Consider the following 19,219-nt stretch of genomic DNA (forward strand, 5'->3'; position numbering starts at 1 on the left):
TGCCACCCAGGCTGGAGGTGCAGTGGTGCAATCTAGGCTCACTGCAAGCTCCGCCTCCCAGGTTCACGCCATTCTCCTGCCTCAGCCTCCCGAGTAGCTGGGACTACAGGTGCCCGCTACCACGCCTGGCTAATTTTTTGTTTTTCTTTTTTTTTTTTAAGTAGAGACGGGGTTTTTTAAAGTAGAGACCATCCTTGTTAGCCAGAATGCTCTTGATCTCCTGACCTCGTGATCTGCCTTCCTCGGCCTCCTGAAGTGCTGGGATTACAGGTGTGAGCCACCGCGCCTGGTCACATATATTTATGTTTTGAAGGCTAACCCAGGAATTTTGATTTATTTATATTTGCTATTTCATGAGTCATAGTCCTTTTAATTCTTTAAATCATGTTTTCCTGTGATAATTTGAACATATTTTTAATGGCTGCTTTGAAGTTTTTGCCAAGTCCAACATCTTTGTCCCCTCACAGATAGTTTTGATTGACTGGTTACCTCGCATGTTTGGGTCACATACTTTCCTGTGTCTTTGTATGTCCTGTAATTTTTTTTTTGTTGGAAAATCTGTATTTTGGAAATATACGATAGAACCCTAGGTTCTGATGTTCTTTTCTCCCTGAGGATTCTTGCCATTTTACGTTAGTGTGTTTAGTAACTAACACTTTTTGTTAGTGTGTTTAGTCCGTAGTAAATCTGTGCAGTCCATTTCCTGTGAAGTGTGTGACTGCTGATATCTCTGCCCAATATTTAATTTTAATTTTATTTTTAAGCCAGGCTATGTAGGGGTTAGACCTGTGTCAGCATAGCTTTGTGGTCAGCCAGTGCTCGGTCATTGCTTGTGCTTAAACGCCTGTGTATTATATGCTTTCCTTTTAATGCTGATGATTTTTAAATGTGTTTTCAAAGTCTCAGCTGTTTTAAAATTTGCCCTGGCTTTTACTTTCCTCTGAAGTCTCTAATTTCCTCTGTGCCTGTGCACTGTCTCATGGTTTGCCAGGTATTTGTGGATAGCTTGACCCCTCTCTGGTCCCTACATAGATGCGTAGTGAGCTTTATGAAGACCCCCATGGCTATGTTATTTTTCTGGATCTCCCTGCTGTCTGGTCTTTTCCTGACTGCAGCTTAAGGCGTGCTGAGCCATCACTTTTCTTTGCTATATATTTGGCCCTGAGATTGCTACTATTATTGACAATAATATTTGGGGTGGATTTTTATTTTTTTCTGTACTTCAATCCAAATCATGTTAGCTTCCTCAAAAGTGAACCTGCTGGTTTTCAAGACTTGCCTTGCCTTTATGTAATTACTGTCACCACCCAGCTGGCATGGGGATTGGGAAGAACCGAGGCAAGAACATCACAGACTTCCATAGTTCTTACCTGTGGTTCCGTAGTTTCTTACTAGCCACTGTTTCATTTGTTTTATGCTTTTAGTCAATTTCCAGAGCCCTCAATGGTGGTTTTGACAGATTTCTCCAGATTTATAATTGCCTTTTGGGGAAAGCATTTGCTGGATCTCCTAACTTCACTATACCAGAAGTCCTTCCCTGTTAGACTCTTCATTGACAAAAAAACTTTGAGATACTATGTATCCCAAAATTTCTGTGAAATTTTTTTACTGCATAGTCAGAAACACCCAAAAGGTTATTTTTGAATTAGAAATTTAAAATTAGAATTGTGGCATTATTTTACTGCTACATCCCTCTAGTTCCTGTATAATGGTTTTTGTTGTGTTTCATTAAATATTTGTTCTTTACTATTTATTTTTTATAACAGTGTTTATTAAACTAGGTAAATAAAATATTTAGGATTATGAGCTAAAACATTTTGCATTTTAAATTTTACCTTACAAGATCTTATGTTAACTAATAAACATTTATTGAGTGCCTACATTGTTCTAAATACTTTGTATTTTTTATTTTGCATGAAATATGTAAAATAAAATAACATCTTAGTTAGAAGACATTTTATAGGTAGGTAACTTAAATCGTACACCTAGTGGTAGAAGAGGTAGTTGATAGTTGAAAGATACTTTCTTTTAGAATTACCTTTGTCTTTTAACATTCTCTAGAATACTTGAAAATCTTGATTTGGTTTGGATGTTGTTTAAAAGATGGTTTAGTCTACAATAGATACTCTTTTTGCATTTAAAATTTTATCTTACAGGAAGATCTTATGTCGACTAATAGCATTTATTGAGTGCCTACATTGTTGTAAATACTTTGTATTTTTTATTTTGCATGAAATATGTGAAATAAAATAATGTCTTAGAAGACATTTTATAGGTAGGTAACTTAAATCGCATACCTAGTGGTGGAAGAGGTAGTTAATAGTTGAAAGATACTTTCTTTTAAAATTTATTTTGTCTTTTAACATTCTCTAGAATACTCGAAAATCTTGATTTGGTTTGGATGTTGTTTAAAAGATGACTTAGTCTACAATACTCTTTTTGGAGAAAAGTTCAAATGTAAGCTGTAATCTGAATATTGTAACAAAGGGCAGAATAAAGTAATACAAATTATTGTTCCTAAAGAGAATAATCATTTTTAAAGTTTTAGTTCACATAACACTCAGGGAAGTAAAATTTGGTAATTTGAGAGGGACCATTTCCAATTTCTATTCCTTAAAATTAAGTTGACAGAGAAGGGACTTCTGATTAGGTAAAGATAGTCATTGATGGCCGGGTGCCGTGGCTCACACCTGTAATCCCAGCACTTTGGGAGTCCGAGGTGGACGGATCACGAGGTCAGGAGATCGAGAACATCCTGGCTAACACAGTGAAACCCCATCTCTGCTAAAAATACAAAAAAGTTAGCTGGGCGTGGTGGCGGGCGCCTGTAGTCCCAGCTGCTCGGGAGGCTGAGGCAGGAGGATGGCGTGAACCTGGGAGGCAGAGTTTGCAGGAAGCCGAGATCACGCCACTGCACTGCAGCTTGGGAGACAGCAAGACTTCGTCTCAAAAAAAAAAAGAAAAAAAAAAAAGATAGTCATTGAATTTTTTTGTGCTGAAGTAGAGAGGAAATGGGGGCTTGTAATTCTTTTGAGCTTTATTATTCTGTTAGTAGTGTTTGGAGGGATAGAACTGTTGGTAGAAGGTAGAAGGGAAGATATTAAGGAGCAGAAGAGCTATGGTTTTTTTTTTTTTTTTTTTTTTGGGGGGGGGGTCGGGCTCTGTTGCCCAGGCTGGAGTGCAGTGGCCGGGTCTCAGCTCACTGCAAGCTCCGCCTCCCGGGTTTACGCCATTCTCCTGCCTCAGCCTCCCGAGTAGCTGGGACTACAGGCGCCCGCCACCTCGCCCGGCTAGTTTTTTTTTTGTATTTTTAGTGGAGACGGGGTTTCACCATGTTAGCCAGGATGGTCTCGATCTCCTGACCTCGTGATCCGTCTCGGCCTCCCAAAGTGCTGGGATTACAGGCTTGAGCCACCGCGCCCGGCCGAGCTATTGTTTTAATTATTTAAGGATTATAAGCTCTTATATCGTGATTGGAGCATTCACTTCATAAAGCCATAGCACAACATCATACCACCACTACTTGTCTGATGGTATCATTCTCTAGCTGCATGTAGAGTAAGATAACTTTTTGAGGCGTGAATTTGCAAACCTAAATAGGGAATTAAAATGATGGCCACATAGAGAAATCAATTTTATATTTTTTTATATCTTTAAAAAATATCTCTACTGAAAGTACCTTAATTTTTTTTTAGTTTTACCTATATTGTATACAAGTGGTTCTCAAACTTTAAATGGCTTCTCAGATCACCTGAGGTGCTGTGTGATATGTTGTAGGGTATAATTTGATAAAATTCAATGAATTCCTGATGGACCATCCTTTATCACTAATTGAAATGACCAGTCCCCATGGATACTGAACAATATTCTTTAGTTCGTGTTTTTTTTTTTTCTTCTTCTGCATTTGCTTAATGAGTACTTGGGTAGAATTAACATAATATACTTTTATAAAAAACCACATATTATTATAAACATGATAATATTCCTATTGAATTTTAAAATAATAGTCTATTTCTAGAGCAGTTTAGGTTTATAGAAAAATTGTGCAGTAAGTACAGAGTTTTCTCATGTATCTCTTCTTCCCCCGCAGCCCCCAGTTTCTGCCATTAAATATCTTGGGTTGGTGTAGTACATTCGTTACAGTCGATGAGCCAATATTGATATACCTATTGATTTTTTTGAAAACACTTGTCATCTAGTTTAATAGATTAGTATAGTCGTTTCTGTAAATTTTTACACATACTGAATTGGGATAACTATTTTTAATTTAGTATTGTTTATGCTCTTAATGCTAATGAAGCACAATTGCTCTTATCTTTTTAGGGTGGAATAATTAGTGATAGTTCTGAGTTAATTGGTCCTGCTGAAGCTCACTCAGATTCCCTCATTGATACCTTTCCTGAATGTAGTGCGGAAGGTAAGAGATTTTAATTTTTTTGCATTTCGAAGGTTTTGATTGCAGAAGACTATAAATCATATCTGCATTGCAAAAACACAGATGTATATAGGAATTTGAGGGTATTTCACTGACTCTAAGATCCTTTTTTTCTTCACATTTTACTGTCACTGATATTGGGTACATGATATTGGGTCATTGATATCATATTTAGTTGACAGCTTTTTGTCTTAGTGGTATATAAAATAATCCTCCAATTAATGGCATCTCAGAGGTGATGAAATGTGTAATGAGTAGTTCTGAATTTGTATTGTCTAGTGTAAGAATGCCTTACCTGGCCGGGCATGGTGGCTCATGCCTGTAATCCCCTTGGGGAAGCCGAGGCGAGTGGATCACCTGAGGTCAGGAGTTTGAGACCAGCCTAGCCAACATGGTGAAACCCTGTCCCCACTAAAATAGAAAAATTAGCTGGGCGTGGTGGCAGGCACCTGTAATCCTAGCTACTCGGGAGGCTGAGGCACAAGAATCGCTTGAACCCGGGAGGTGGAGTTTGCAGTGAGCCGAGATTGCACCACTGCACTATAGCCTGGACAACAAAGCGAGACTTTGTCTCAAAAAAAAGAAAAAAAGAAAAAAAGCCTTACTCATTTCTTTAGCGCATCTGACTTTTAGACAATTAATTTCAAGACTGGCTTTAGAGATTTAGTCATTTATCCAGAAAGAATAAACCCTAAGGCAGTTTTAGTGTTTTTGATATGTTTTTAGATAAAATGAGTCTAAGTCAAATTTTAATCACTTTCATTCAAGAATGGTTAATCTCTTGTTTTATTCCTCTATTAAGGCACACTTGAATTTATAGGAAAATTAAAATATGTACATTTCAGCCTTTGGATTTCTGTAACTAGTTTTTTTTCCAGGGAAGGTTACGGTATTAAAAAAAGATTTGGGGATGGGTAGGAGGGGTTTTTAAAATCAAAGTAGATAGATTTGTTTTAGCTGGCTTAGGTTTGGTTTATTAAAGGTAAAATAATAGATTAAATAGTATTTCTTATCAGTAAGAATTTATGGTGGAGGAGGATGCTTTATGAGGATGAGGTAGCCATCATCTCATTGTAGTGCTATTTTTGTGAGAGTATGTACTCTGTCATACAGCAGCAGCCACGCTGACGTAAATCTGTTGCAGTAAATTTCCATCGTGATTTGGTAATAGCAACATTTTCTTATCTATTATGTGGGCTGATGCACTTACTTTTTTTTTCTTTTGGTACTACCATATTGAGAAGTGGTTAGCTTTTATTGTTTTTCATTGTACTTTCCATTGACTTAACATCTATTTATTTAAACTTTGTGTTCTGTGTAATGCATGGGGCCCACATGCCCAGGGGTCTTCATTGAGTTCTCAATACCTTTGACTCCACCCTGATTCTGCCAGGGTCATAGAAAAACATTGTTGACAGTAATTTTACTTTATAATCTATTATGGGTTTTTTTTGGTGGGGGTGGTGGTAAAATAATCTTTTTTGTGACCTATTTTAATCAGAGATCCTTGTGAAGGTTTGGAAAATCTAGTCCCTACTTGGGATCCCAATGTGATTTTAATAGAACTAGTTTCTTTGGAAGGTGACTTTTCTGGGTAACCTAAGCTGGCTGTTGCCTCAGTTTCCCTACTCCTGAGAAAGAGGAGTACACATTTTCCACTTGATTCCATACTGATTCTGTGACACCCAATAGAGAACAAGTAGGAGAGTTAGAAAGATTTGAAGGAGAGGCTGGGCATGGTGGCTCATGCTTATAATCCTAGCACTTTCGGGAGGCCAAGGCAGGAGGATCACTTGAGGTCAGGAATTTGAGACCAGCCTGGCCAACATGGTGAAACCCTGTCTCTACTAAAAATACAAAAATTAGCCAGACGAGGTGGCTGGTGCCTGTAATCCCAGCTACTTGGGAGGCTGAGGCACGAGAATTGCCTGAACCATGGGGGTGGAGGTTGCAGTGAGCCAAGATCACACCACTGCACTCTAGCCTGGGCAACAGAGTGAGACTCCGTCTAAAAAAAAAAAAAAATTATGAGAGTGTTCAATGAAGAGTACAATAGTCAGAAATGCAGAATGTTTCTTTTCTCTATTTTTTTGATAGAAGAATCAAAGTTTTTGTGATACGGGAGTAGTTATATTCTTCTGATACCTACTGTAAGCTTCTGTTATTAGGTGGGAGTCAACCATGGTGAGAGAAGGGTATCTCAGGAGCCTATTTTAGTGCAAGGCAATCATGGATGCAAGCACTGCAGAGATCTTTCTGTTCTTTGCTATAGTCTAGGCCAGAAGGGGAGAAGCATAATTATTAGGAATGAGTTTGCTTGGGATGGTATTCTAAAATATTGATGGCTGTTCAAGGTGAACAGATGGCTGTGTTAATGCTAAAGGAGACACAACCTAAAGCCAGGGTCAGCATGTAGTTTATTGTCCAAACTGGGACACTTCTGAGAATTATAGACAGTGCTATGAATAGTTATACCAAGGCCGCGAACATGACACAGGACAGCCTCAGACAAATTGAGCTGTAAGGGTGACCCTTCCTAAAGCAGTTGTTTCAGAGTTTATCTCTGAAGTTTCAAAAAGATGTATTTTGTTTGGAAGTATTTACCTTTTAGGAATGTGCTTTTATGAGAGAAAGTGGGGCCAACATTTCTGTTAAAAACACGGAAAACGACTTATGACATTTAAAAAGAATGTTGACATTTTATCCTGTCAGTGCGGTTTAGTTTTTCAACTGCGTTACCATCTCTGAAACACACTGTGATCCATGAAGAATGAAAAACATGGAACTGGAAATGCTGTTAATGGTTATGTTGTTTTTCTCCCCTCCCTTTAAAAGTTGTATGCCTGGCAAATTAATCCTGCGGAAAGATACTAGGTTGATAAATACAGATAGATCAATGTGTCAGACAGCTTGCAAATTCATTGTTATTTGAGAGGGAAAATGGCTTTTAAATATCCTGAGGTTGTTTGGCATAGTGGGAAAGTGGAAGATATACTTAATACCAAAAGGTCTGCAAACTCTGGAGACAACCAGGGAGAGGAACATCTAGTAGCAAAAGAGCAGGAAAGTCAGCAGCCAGCCAAGCCCCACAGGTATGCAGCAAAATGGAGGGTTGTTAGAGGGATCGTGGTGACAAATGCTTCAGTTTTGGATTTAGAGCTAAAATGTGAGGAAGTGATTCACCCCTTGAAAACTTCTCTAAGTGTACTGTTTTAAGCCGTGTTTTAATGGTGGATTGTCATTTTTCATATTTGTGAATTAGCTAGCTGGTGGAGTGAGCCAGAGGGGGTAAATCTTAATATATAATCTGCTGTTTCAATGTTCTTTAGTTACAGTTAGAGTGACATGGCAAGTTGATCACTTCTCAGAGAACAGATGTAGAGGTGAAGTGATCATTATTTTTGTTAATACCTTAAAAATGCAGTCGACAGATCCTAATATACTTTGAAATGAAATTTTTCTGAGGAAAACATGAAGATCTGGATTTCTGTTTATTTGTTTTGTGATAGGGTCTCACTGTGTTACCCAGGCTGGGTGCAGCCTTGATGTCCTGGGCTCAAGTGATTCTCCTTCCTTAGCCTCCTGAGTAGCTGGGACTACAGGCAGGCGCAACCATGCTTGGCTAATTTTTCTTTTTACATTTTTTGTAGAAATGGGGGTCTCACTATGCTGCCCAGGCAGGTCTCGAACTCTTGGACACAAGTGATTCTCCTGCCTTGGCCTGCCAAAGTGCTGACATTATGGGTGTGAGCTACTGTGCCTGGCCTGTTTTTTAAAATCGCGGTTACTTTGTAGTAGCATGGGATAGAGAAACCCCTTTAAGGTTTTGTAAAAAAATAATTTGGTGATAAACTGGTAAATATATTTTGTTTAATATGAAATCAAAAATTAGGAAATTATTTAGTAGGTTTTTAAACAAAAAGTTAATACTGTTTTACATTTTAAAAATGAAATCCTGGTTACTCTTGATCTCCTTTGTTCAAAGAAGTTGAACTATATTTTTTCAAAGATGAAAGAAGATGTAATTTGTTGCTAACATCTTATTTCCATTATGTCTGTTTCAACTTACGTCTTTTCCTTGAATTAAATTTAGCTATGAAGTTACTAGGACATTTGTGGAAACCTGCCCAAATCGGTGCTTATCAGTTGAGCTCCTTGACATATTTCTCTCACCTGTTGGCCTTTTTGAAGGGCGTAGATTGCTTCACTGCCATGCTGGCCTCGATATCAGAGACTTGGATGTTGGTATAGTCTCATGTGGCAACCTGTGTCATTTCCTCTTCCTAACACATTACTTTTCAGTTTGAGGAGGGACATTTTTTCTGGTTCATGCAGCAAATGAGAGAAAATAATTAGGTAATTGTAACCATAAAGAAAAACTGAGTGATCAGCTTATTGATGTAGCAGATCTTAAGAATGAATATACTTAAATGTCTTCTGGAATAACAAAATCTACCCCCACTTTTTTTTGGCTGGAAATTGTGGATTAAGAACTCCCCAAATGCTTATTGTAACAATTGTAGAGATACAAAAGGGTCTATTAAACTGTCTTGAGTTAACCATTTTAAAGTAAATGAAATGTACATTTTGAGGATAGCATCTATTGCTGGTCTTTGTAACGGATCCCTTAAATGACATTAAGCTCAGTATTTGTATGTTTATTTGATGGCAGGTGGGGGTAGATTTTGTTATTCCAGGAGACATTTAAGAATATTAGTTCTTAAGATCTGCTGCATACAATAAGCTGATCACTCAGTTTGTCTTTGTGGTTACAGTCACCTAATAATTCTTTCCCACGTGTAGACATGAAGATTGTGATTAAGCTGTGTTAAATTGAATGCTGTTGATTATATTTAAAGCACTGGTTGGTCTAATTGGAAAGGTGTATAGTTATTTAAGTTTGAAAAAATCATCTGTATCAAAATACCATTTATTATGTCTTATTATTTGTGTTATTTTCATTTAATAGATTTAAACTTTGACACTTTGAGGAAGGTTATTTTAAATAGGAATATTTGTTACATGATTGGTTACTTAATAACCTAAATCTATTTTCAAGACAAACTTAAAGTCTATTTACTACATGGTGTAGTTTAAGCTGACAAAATATAGAAAGTATTAAATATTAATTTAAATGTAAATGTATAGAAAGTGCAAGTAATTTAAATTAAAAGTAAAATTAAGTGCAAATGTCCACTAGGTGGCACCATGAGAACTCTAAATCTTGTTACTGGCATTTTTCTAGGCCCTTTGGTGTTACGTATATTAGAATATCTCTTGCATACTCCGCTGAAAGAGATTCTGTTTTCTGTTATGTGCTTGTTTACCCAACTTAATTTTATTCTCTGCCCCTAATTGAATTTTCTTTGGTAGTAGAGTTTGACAAAAAAGAATAGGTCATTTTTTTCCCCCCAAGATAATCACAAATGAGAATGTACCAGTGTGTGTAACTTATACACATGACACCGATGATAAATATTGACTCTTAAAAATTCTAGGGCTATTGAGGATAATATTGGATATTAGGAGTTTGGGGGTTAGGTGGGACAAATAACAGATTATCATGGTATGCTATGGGAATCATTAGAAAATGATATACTTAAATGTCTTGTTTTACAATACAGAGTTTGAATTTCAGAGAAGTTTAGCCATGTGCCTAAGGTACTCCAGGTATTTGATAGCACTTACAGAACTATATTTTGAAATGAAGAGATTCCATTTTATGGAGAGGAGGCAGGGAGAAGGCATATTTGGTATAGAAAATTCAGCATGAGCTACTTGCATACTGGTAATGGACTTGAAATCCTGGAGGCTAGAGAAAGTTATGGAGAGTAGCAGAGTACAAAGTTCATTTGGTAAAAAATGAAGGCAAGCAATGGATCTTTATTATGATAAAATAGCAGTATTAGGGTTGTAATTAAGATTGCTGTGTTGTTTTCTGGGCTCATTTTGTTGTTTTACCAGATCTGTATGAGATATTCTGATGCTCTTTTCATACATTTTCAAGGAACCATAGACATGACCCAAGAACGTTATAAAAATGTGAAACTTCAAAGGAAACGTTCTTTTTTGTAACAATAGCTATTACTAAATGATGAATAGGGAATCACATACAGGAATCTTAACTAGCATTAAGTTTTAGATTTTGGTATTCACTTAAAATCATATTTATAAGGGCTTCTTTCTTAATGGAAACTGATACGTGTGTCTTCTACCTTAGGGTAACCTTTGTTCTGCTGGCTAGATAACTTGCTTTGTGCATGGAGCATGAGTCATTGCTACTAGGAAAAATAGAAATTCCTTTTTGTTGACTATGGCAATATTTGAACCTCAGGGCTCAGTGAAAGCTATCAGCTAATAATAATGAGGCCATGTATTTTATATATAGTCACCCATGAGAGACCACCTGTTGTTCTAAAGGAAACCGATCTCTTTTTACAGATGGTCTTCAAATACAGATTTCTGATAGTTTATAGTATAAAGATTTATTCTATGGCAACTCAACCTGTTCCCCTGGGGCCTGTCTTTCAGAGATGGTGTCCTAGACAGATTTCACTATACTGCCCTACTCTGAGCAGTTCAAAGCACAGAGGTAAGGGTAGGTAGGTGAACTGGGATGCTAAATAAACGCCTATGTCTGTAGCTGCTTTTTAACAAGTCACCTGGGGCCCTCTAATAGCCCTGAGACTTGAATTTCTGTGATATGAACCTGGAGGCAGAACGCTTTCATAGAACCTTTGACTTTTTCCCCTTGTATCACTTCCAAAAAAAGCTTAGGTTTTTGCCTTGATGGTGTTGGTGAAGGATGCACCTTTTACTCTTGCGATGGCCCAGAGGGCCTCTTTAAGTATGGGGTTGACTTCAGGTTGGTTTAACTTTTGACAAATAGTCTCTATATTATATCAAATGTCAGTAGTTGCCCTGCCTTATCCACAGTATCCTTCCTACCTGGACTGAGAACCTGTCACTTGCTTGTTGCTCCCTGTATCTTACTAGTTAACTTTTTTCTGGGCTTTAGGGAGCTAGTTTGCGCTTCGTATGATATTTATATGTAGCTTTGTATAAAGTAAGTTGAATCGTAGTGTGATTTCTAGGAGTTGAACAAGCACTGTATTAAGCAGATGTGTTAAGTATATAATATAAATTAGGCATTGAATATTTACATATAGTATGTTTATAAATAAGATTCATTGCTGTGGTGGTGAAGGGAGTTTTTAAATGTTGTCTTCCTTGAACTGGATGGAAAATACTTCATTGAGAAGAAGGGAATTTAGAAACTGCTTACATATGGAAGAGAAAGATACCAGTGAGTACTAGAAGATGATTAGTTGCATTGTATGGTCGAGGAGATATGGTAGGGTTAGGCTTTTCAGGCATGGTAAGGTGCAACTTCAAGAGGAGAGTTAAAGGAATAAGGTGGGCAAGGAAGAGGTGTCCGGGGTTTGCCTGCTTTAAACAGATCTGTCTTTATACTCATGTCTAACTCCTTTTTTAAGTTTGGGATTCTTGGCACTAGCTGCTGGTTGATCCATATAGCTTTATATTTCACAAATGATGTCTGTATAACTTTCTTTTACTCAAATAAATTCCCACTATTGGCCCCTGATGCATCTCTTTTGATATCTTTCAGATACTGAGCTTAAGGGCTTACTAAATACACAAAGTGTATTATTAAAATCTATATTATAGAATTACCTATAATCTTACCATACACAGAAAATCACTGTTAATAGTGTGTCTTTCAAGCCTTTTTTCTATGTGTGTTGTTTTTAAAGTAGAATTATAGTATACATACTCATTTGTAGTTTGTTGTTTTTGTATAATATATCAAAAGACACTTTAGGATTAAATATTCTATAAAATGATTTTAATAGCTGTATAATATTTTATCATAAGGAGATATTATAATCTATTGTTAGGAATTTGTTATTGCCACCTTTTTACTAATTTTTGTGATGGACAGATGGACATTCTTTTATGTAGATCTGTTTTGTACATTTCTGATTGGTTTTGGTATAAATTGCTGAATTTCTGGGTGAAAGATAGAAGCAATTTTGCACTTTTGATATGCATTGGCAAATTGTCCTCTAAAAAGGTTAAAATAAATGTCTTTTTATTTCTCTTTGCTGCTTCTGGTTTGGCTATAAAAAAGTTCTCTTTTTTATCTGCTGGGGTGTATGTGGGCTTGCTTTTAAAGATGCTGAATTAAGAAATTATTTAGAATTTAAAAAGGAACACTTTGTATAGAATGTTTATTTACTTAATTTTACTGTCTTTCTAGGTATTTTAATCGTCTTACTTTTTTGATCTAATCTCATTTAATTATGATTCTCATTGCTAATAAAATATGATTTGAAAAGTAAGAGGAAATATGACTATGGTACTAGTTTTTTTGTGGTCAAAAGCCAAGAAACAGAGTATACATAACTTTGCCCTCTTGCCCTTTGGTGTTATTGTTATTGTTAAAAGGAAAAATGGGGCAAAACATGAAACAGAACAATGTGATAGATGGTGTGAAGGTTGTAGTGACAAGACACCAGAGAACAGACAAAAGAGATCTCTAATACAGCATTTCCTTTCTTTTGTGATTAGCTATATAAACCGGAACCTTTTTCAACCTTATCTGTTTGTTTATTAGTTTCAATGGGCTAGGTTATATATTGGCATCATTTTAGGAAATAAGTTTACATTGAGATACATAACATGTTTTAAAATGATTTAAGAAAAATCTCATAAAATTTATATATATTTCTTAGGATAATAGGTAAATAACTTTGTAGATTGCTATAAAAGATTCTTATTATGAAGTACTGTTACTGTCTGTATGGTTGAAATGTCAGAGAACTGAAAAGATTTTCACTAGGCTCAATGAATCTCATTTGAGATTGTTGGTTTAATGAAATCTGTTGCTTTTTGGGAATAGAATTTGTTCTTTTTGGGCATTCTAAGGACTTGAAAAAAGTTGGAAATGAGGATATATATTGACAGGGTACCAAAGCGGCATCTAAAGCTGATTGGAAATTTGAGCTTAGTGGCCAGTAACATGTTTTTACCCTAACTTACTTTATTTGATATGAAGTAGGCAATTTGAATTTAAAGTAGGGGTTGGCAAAACTGTGTTCTATGGCCTGAATCTGGCCTGCCACCTGTTTTTGTATGGCCTGAAAACTAAGAATGGTTTTTGCATTTTTAAATGGTTAAAAAAATTAAAAGAATATGATTTTGTGATTTTGTGATGGGGAAATTATAAGGAATTCACACTTCAATGTCTAAATAAAGTTTTACTGGAACACAGCCATGCTTATTCATTTATATATTGTCTATGGCTGCTTTTGCACTATAACAGCAGTGTTGAGTAGTGACAGAGACCACATATGGCCAGCAAAGCCTAAAATATTTACTTTCTGGCCCTTTATAGAAAAAGCTTGCTAATCCCTGATCTAGAATTGTATAGTCTAATTCACTTTTAATTTTGATTTAGTATATAATCCTGAGGAAATCATTTTCTTTTTAATTTTTTCTTCTGAGAAACTTGGCAGATAATGTTCAGTGGTGAATGCGGATCTCATAGTTATTTCTAAACTAGTTTTTATATAACTGTTGTCAATCTTATTTAATGATATAGATCACTGACTCTCAAATGTAATCTTCAGATCTCTGGGTGTTTCCGAGATATTTTCAGGGAGTTCATAAAGCAAAACTATTTTGATCATAATGCCAGAACATTCTTTGTCTTTTCACCATGTTGACATTTGCCCCGATGATGCAAAAGCCATGGTAGGTGAAACTGCTGTGCTTGGGCATGAATCAAGGCAGTGTCACCAAACTGTAACAGTACTCATTGCACATACTTATAAAACCAATGCTAATTTTTCCTAAGTAGTAGAAACTGTTAATTTTATTAATCTTAACCCTTGTTACTTGTCTTTTTAATATGCTGTGTGAAAGAACGAGAATTATACATAAAGCACCCTGCATCCTGAACTACCATGGTCGTCTGGAGGAAAAGCACTTGTGCAGTTGTTTGAGCCATTAGCTTAACTAGCTGGTTTTTTCATGGGACACCATTTTGCTTAAAAGAACAATTGACAAACTGTCATTATTCAGACTTGTGTATTTAGCCCATTTTTTCTTGAAAGGGAGTGAAGTTAGCTGACACTTCAAGGAAAACAACTGATATTATTTGTTGCCAATAATAAAATTGGAGTTTTCGATTCAAAATTAGGATTTTCCGATAACCTCTGTCTGCCACTTTGGGTTTGACAGTTTCCCAATACTTTTTAATTTTCTGATGAGATTAGTAGATAATGAAATGTTGACATATAATTTTTTGGGATAATGAAATGTGCTGTCAACATTTGGAAGATCTTTGTAACTAAGGGAACCAATATTTTCAGGATGACCAATGGGTGATGTTATAAATTCATGCACAGGTGAAAGATCCATTCAGTGTGTAAGAGAGACCAGTGGATCTGAATGTAACAGAAACAAAAATTTCATTCATAGGATTTTATATTCCACATTACAACTAAGCTTTAAAAAAACTGTCACTTGTTGAGTTTTGGTGTAGTATCAGAGAACAATATTCATAATTATTTGAAAAGGCTAATACTTGTTTCTTTTTCAGTTACATTATCTATGTGACATTTCCTTCATATCTTTCATCCGAAACAACATATGACAACAGATTGTGAGCAGAATCAGATATGAGAGTCTAGCTATCTTCTGTTAATCCAGACATTAACAAGATTTGCAAAAATGTAAAACAACGCCACTTCTTTCACTGACTTTTTTTGTTTTGGAAAATATAGTAATTTTTCATAAAAATTATGTTACCATGTAATGGGGCTTTAATGCTTTATTTTAAACATTTCTAGACTTCTTTTCTAAATATCAATATTGGTATTTAATAAATATTCACAGATACAATTCACTGAACAAAAGCTTTGTAGAGTCCACAGTGATTTTGAAGAATATAAAAGGCAGTCCTGAGAGCAGAAAGTTTGATATGTATTATAGATCATGCTCGTTTACCATGATGTCAGTTATATGAACTAGGAGAAGGAATTTTCACTGCTAAATAATTCAGTAGCACCTATTACTTATTTTTTGTCTGAAAACTAAGGTGGAAAAATACCTTTCCAAAAGCTTGTAGAAGAAGTTAAGATAAAATGTCTAAAAATTCAGTCTTTAAGAAATGCTAAATAGTATACATTTTCCAGATATGGATGGCTACCTAAAAGCACACTTCTGAGGACGCATTGTATAGTTGTTATATGGTTACAGGTTGAGTATCTCTAATCTGAAAATCTGAAATCTGAAACACTTCTGTCCCGAGCATTTCAGATGAAGGATATTCAACCTGTTTATATAATTGTTATAAAAGTTATAATATAATGATAGTCTATTATGCTTTATATGCATTCACTCTATTCCTCATTTAAAGTCTTGCATAATGAGTAATACTATCGAGTAACCTGCTGTTGGTCACATAGTGAGTTTTAAGAGCTGGAGCTGGGCTTGGTGGCTTATGCCGTCTAAGCTACTCAGGAGGCTGAAGTAGGATTGCTTGAGCCCAAAAGTTGGAGTGCAGCTGAACAACATAGCAAGGTGCTGTCCTCAAAAAAAAAAAAAAAAAAAAAAAAAAAAAAAAAAAAAAAAAAAAAAAAAAAGAGAGAGAGAGAGCACTGAGATTCAAGTACTTTTTCCTTTATCAAAATGCTATTATTTATAGCAACTGTGTGTACAGGCAGCAGTTTTCTGTAAATAGCTTACAGGATCTTGTGGTAAAGGTTCTTTTTGACAACCAAACTAGATAAAGATTTGTCTTCAATTTTAGTTTGATGGTTAAGGCAAGAAGTTGTCTTCCAGAGTTACAGAGAGACAGTAAAGTGAATGGACTAAGCCGAAACAAATTGCTAGGCACTGACTTCCATCAGTAAATTACAGCCTTCCAAATTGACTTGGATAACACGAAAAATGAATAATTAGTATGATTTGTATTTGTTTGGCTGATTCTCAATTTAATATCTGTTTACTATTGTGATCATATTTCTAGGCTTCTCCAGTGACAGTGATCTGGTATCTCTTACTGTTGATGTGGATTCTCTTGCTGAGTTAGATGATGGAATGGCTTCCAATCAAAATTCTCCCATTAGAACTTTTGGTCTCAATCTTTCTTCGGATTCTTCAGCACTAGGGGCTGTTGCTTCTGACAGTGAACAGAGCAAAACAGAAGAAGAACGGGAAAGTCGTAGCCTCTTTTCTGGCAGTTTAAAACCCAGGCTTGGCAAGAGAGATTATTTGGAGAAAGCAGGAGAATTAATAAAGCTGGCTTTAAAAAAGGAAGAAGAAGATGACTATGAAGCTGCTTCTGATTTTTATAGGAAGGGAGTTGATTTACTCCTAGAAGGTGTTCAAGGTATGATTTTATGTATATTAATATGTTTTGGCATGCTCTTTTGTTGGTACATGGGAAAAAATTACATACATATATCTTCTGTTTAGTCTTATGGAAATAATACTGAAAATGAGAAATTACTGAAGCTTAAAAGACCTATGTATGAGTATATACTTTAAGTTCCATGAGATGTTAGACATTATTGGAGGTGCTTAACCCTCTATTTTTAATCAATTAATCCACAAAAACAGGATTAAAAAAAAGTCAACATGTCTCGAAGTCTCTTGTATGAATAATAATCTTTCTTTTCTGACTTGAAAAGGCAGTGTTTTACTGGCCTTCATCTCTCTCAGGAGTAATTCACAGAGATTCTTGATGACCTGAAGAGACAAAATGAAATGGATTTTTAAACCAAGAACGTAAAAGGTTCTTGGGTTTGCCTACTATTCTGTTCTCTGTAGTTGTAGTAAATTCTCATTTAATTAATGGAGGTGACGTGGGACATGTAGAGCTGAATGTAACCGAACGTGTATATATAGAACTTACTTTTTTGAATATTAGCTATTGTTTTAACCCTTAAATTTTTCCTTATAGAAGCAGAATGAAGCATTCTGCGTTTGGTTACATGACTTTTTAGATGCAGTATTCAAAGATTGATACTGACATTCTTCCAGTGGTTTCATTTACAGAAAATCATCATTTTCATTTTCTGTGGTCTTGGATTTGTCAGGACCATTCAGATTATCAGTCTCCTGTATTGCTAACATTTTTTAACGACAGTACTTCTCACTATGCCTAGTATCCTGTAGTCCAGAAGCCTTTTGTAATTTCTGGAGTATAAACTTTCAGTTTTATAAAATGGTGTACCTGTCTGTTTATGGAGGGTCCTATTGCTTCTTAACCAGGATTTTGACCATTTCTCTTATTTTTAGGTTTCACTCCCACTTCCTGATGCCACCAATTCCTGAATTTTTGGAGAGTTTTACCATGCCATGTAAATCAGGCACCTCTCTTGATTTTCTTTTAGTAACCTCTCATCCATCTACCTTTTTTTTTTTTTTTTTTTAAATTATATTCCCATGGCAGCTTTTATATTCTAAAATTTTGTACCTTCTCAGTTTCTTTGTCCTTGTGGTGTTTTGTCTTAAATAATTTTTTTGACTGCCATGTTAATAGAGTTTCTGGAGGGAGAATAGCTAAAGAAATGTGTTCAATTTGCCATCTTCAACTGGGAATTCAGATTTCAGAATTGCTACTTAATTTTGGTGGGCCCGAGGATCAAACAGCTATTAATGTTTTGTGTGTATAGCAATAAGAGGAGCTGGAGTCTTGTTTCTTTTTTCACTAGTTATTGTCTTACTGAAGTTGCTGATATAACTATTTGGAACCTGTTAACACAGTTTCAAATAATTGATTCTAAATTCATTTCTCATTAATTTTGTCATCTTGATATGATTATATAATAGCTATCACTTTTAAGGTTTCTAATTGATAATCTAATTTTGAAGTTACTTGTTTTCATGCTTTGAGGGAAAGATCATTTTCATCCTAATTTTTATTTTTCAAATGGTTTTATGATGTTAGGTTTTTTTTTTTTTTTTTTTTTTTGAGATACAGTTTCATTCTGTCACCCAGGCTGGAGGGCAGTGGTGTGATCTCAGCTCACTGCAGCCTCTGCCTTTGGGGTTCAAGTGATTCTCCTGCCTCAGCCTCCCTGGTAGCTGGGACTACATGTGTGTGCCACCATGCCCGACTAATTTTTGTATTTTTAGTAGAGACAGGGTTTCACTTTGTTTGCCAGGCTGGTCTCGAACTACTGACCTTAGGTGATCTGCCTGCCTTGGCCTCCCACAGTGCTGGGATTACAGGCGTGAGCCATCGCACCCGGCCATCTGTTGGGTTTTTTGTTTGCTAGTGGAGCATTCTGGTCTTAAAGATCTATTCATTTTTATTCTTTGCCTTAACTCTCATTTTAGGTTGGGAGTTTAAAATCGGTATGAGTTATAAAAAATTCTGCTCTGACATTTTTCCATTTCTTTTCAGATAATTATGTGCTAAAACATCACTGGTGTTTAATTGACAAATAAAACACATCAGTGTGGTCAGTGTGACATTTTTCTAAGTTATTTGCATTTAATCTTAGAACATTTCATAATGTTACCACTTGATGGCACCAGAAAAATAAAAATCTGTGCTTCAGAATGAGAATTATAGATGCATGTCAGAAAATAACAAATAATGTGTCATTTGGTTAGTTACTTTGCTGATTATGGTAGTGAATTATTTCTCCACTAGAACTTGATACCAAACCTACTAGACTGCTATTGTAAGGAGCATTACCATTTAAACATGTATCTCCTATTTAATGCATGTTTGTCTTTTTG

General features: G+C 35.7%; 1 protein-coding gene across 15 annotated transcripts in view; it reads left to right on the forward strand.

The window, feature by feature from the left end:
* RPS6KC1 (ribosomal protein S6 kinase C1) overlaps positions 1-19,219 on the forward strand; it is a 218,062-nt gene that overhangs the window by 59,325 nt on the left and 139,518 nt on the right. For 13 of the 15 annotated variants that reach the window (XM_023203758.1, XM_023203767.1, XM_023203756.1 and 10 more), the window contains 2 exons: positions 4,324-4,417; positions 16,494-16,856. In XM_023203758.1, coding sequence (XP_023059526.1) covers positions 16,565-16,856 — 292 coding nt within the window. In that variant the 5' untranslated portion in view covers positions 4,324-4,417; positions 16,494-16,564. The remainder of the gene's footprint in view (positions 1-4,323; positions 4,418-16,493; positions 16,857-19,219) is intronic. The other 2 variants (XM_023203768.1, XM_023203757.1) reach the window with 1 other exon arrangement.

This window comes from Piliocolobus tephrosceles, chromosome 1 (assembly GCF_002776525.5).
Source record: "Piliocolobus tephrosceles isolate RC106 chromosome 1, ASM277652v3, whole genome shotgun sequence".
NCBI classification, from domain to species: Eukaryota; Metazoa; Chordata; class Mammalia; order Primates; family Cercopithecidae; genus Piliocolobus; species Piliocolobus tephrosceles.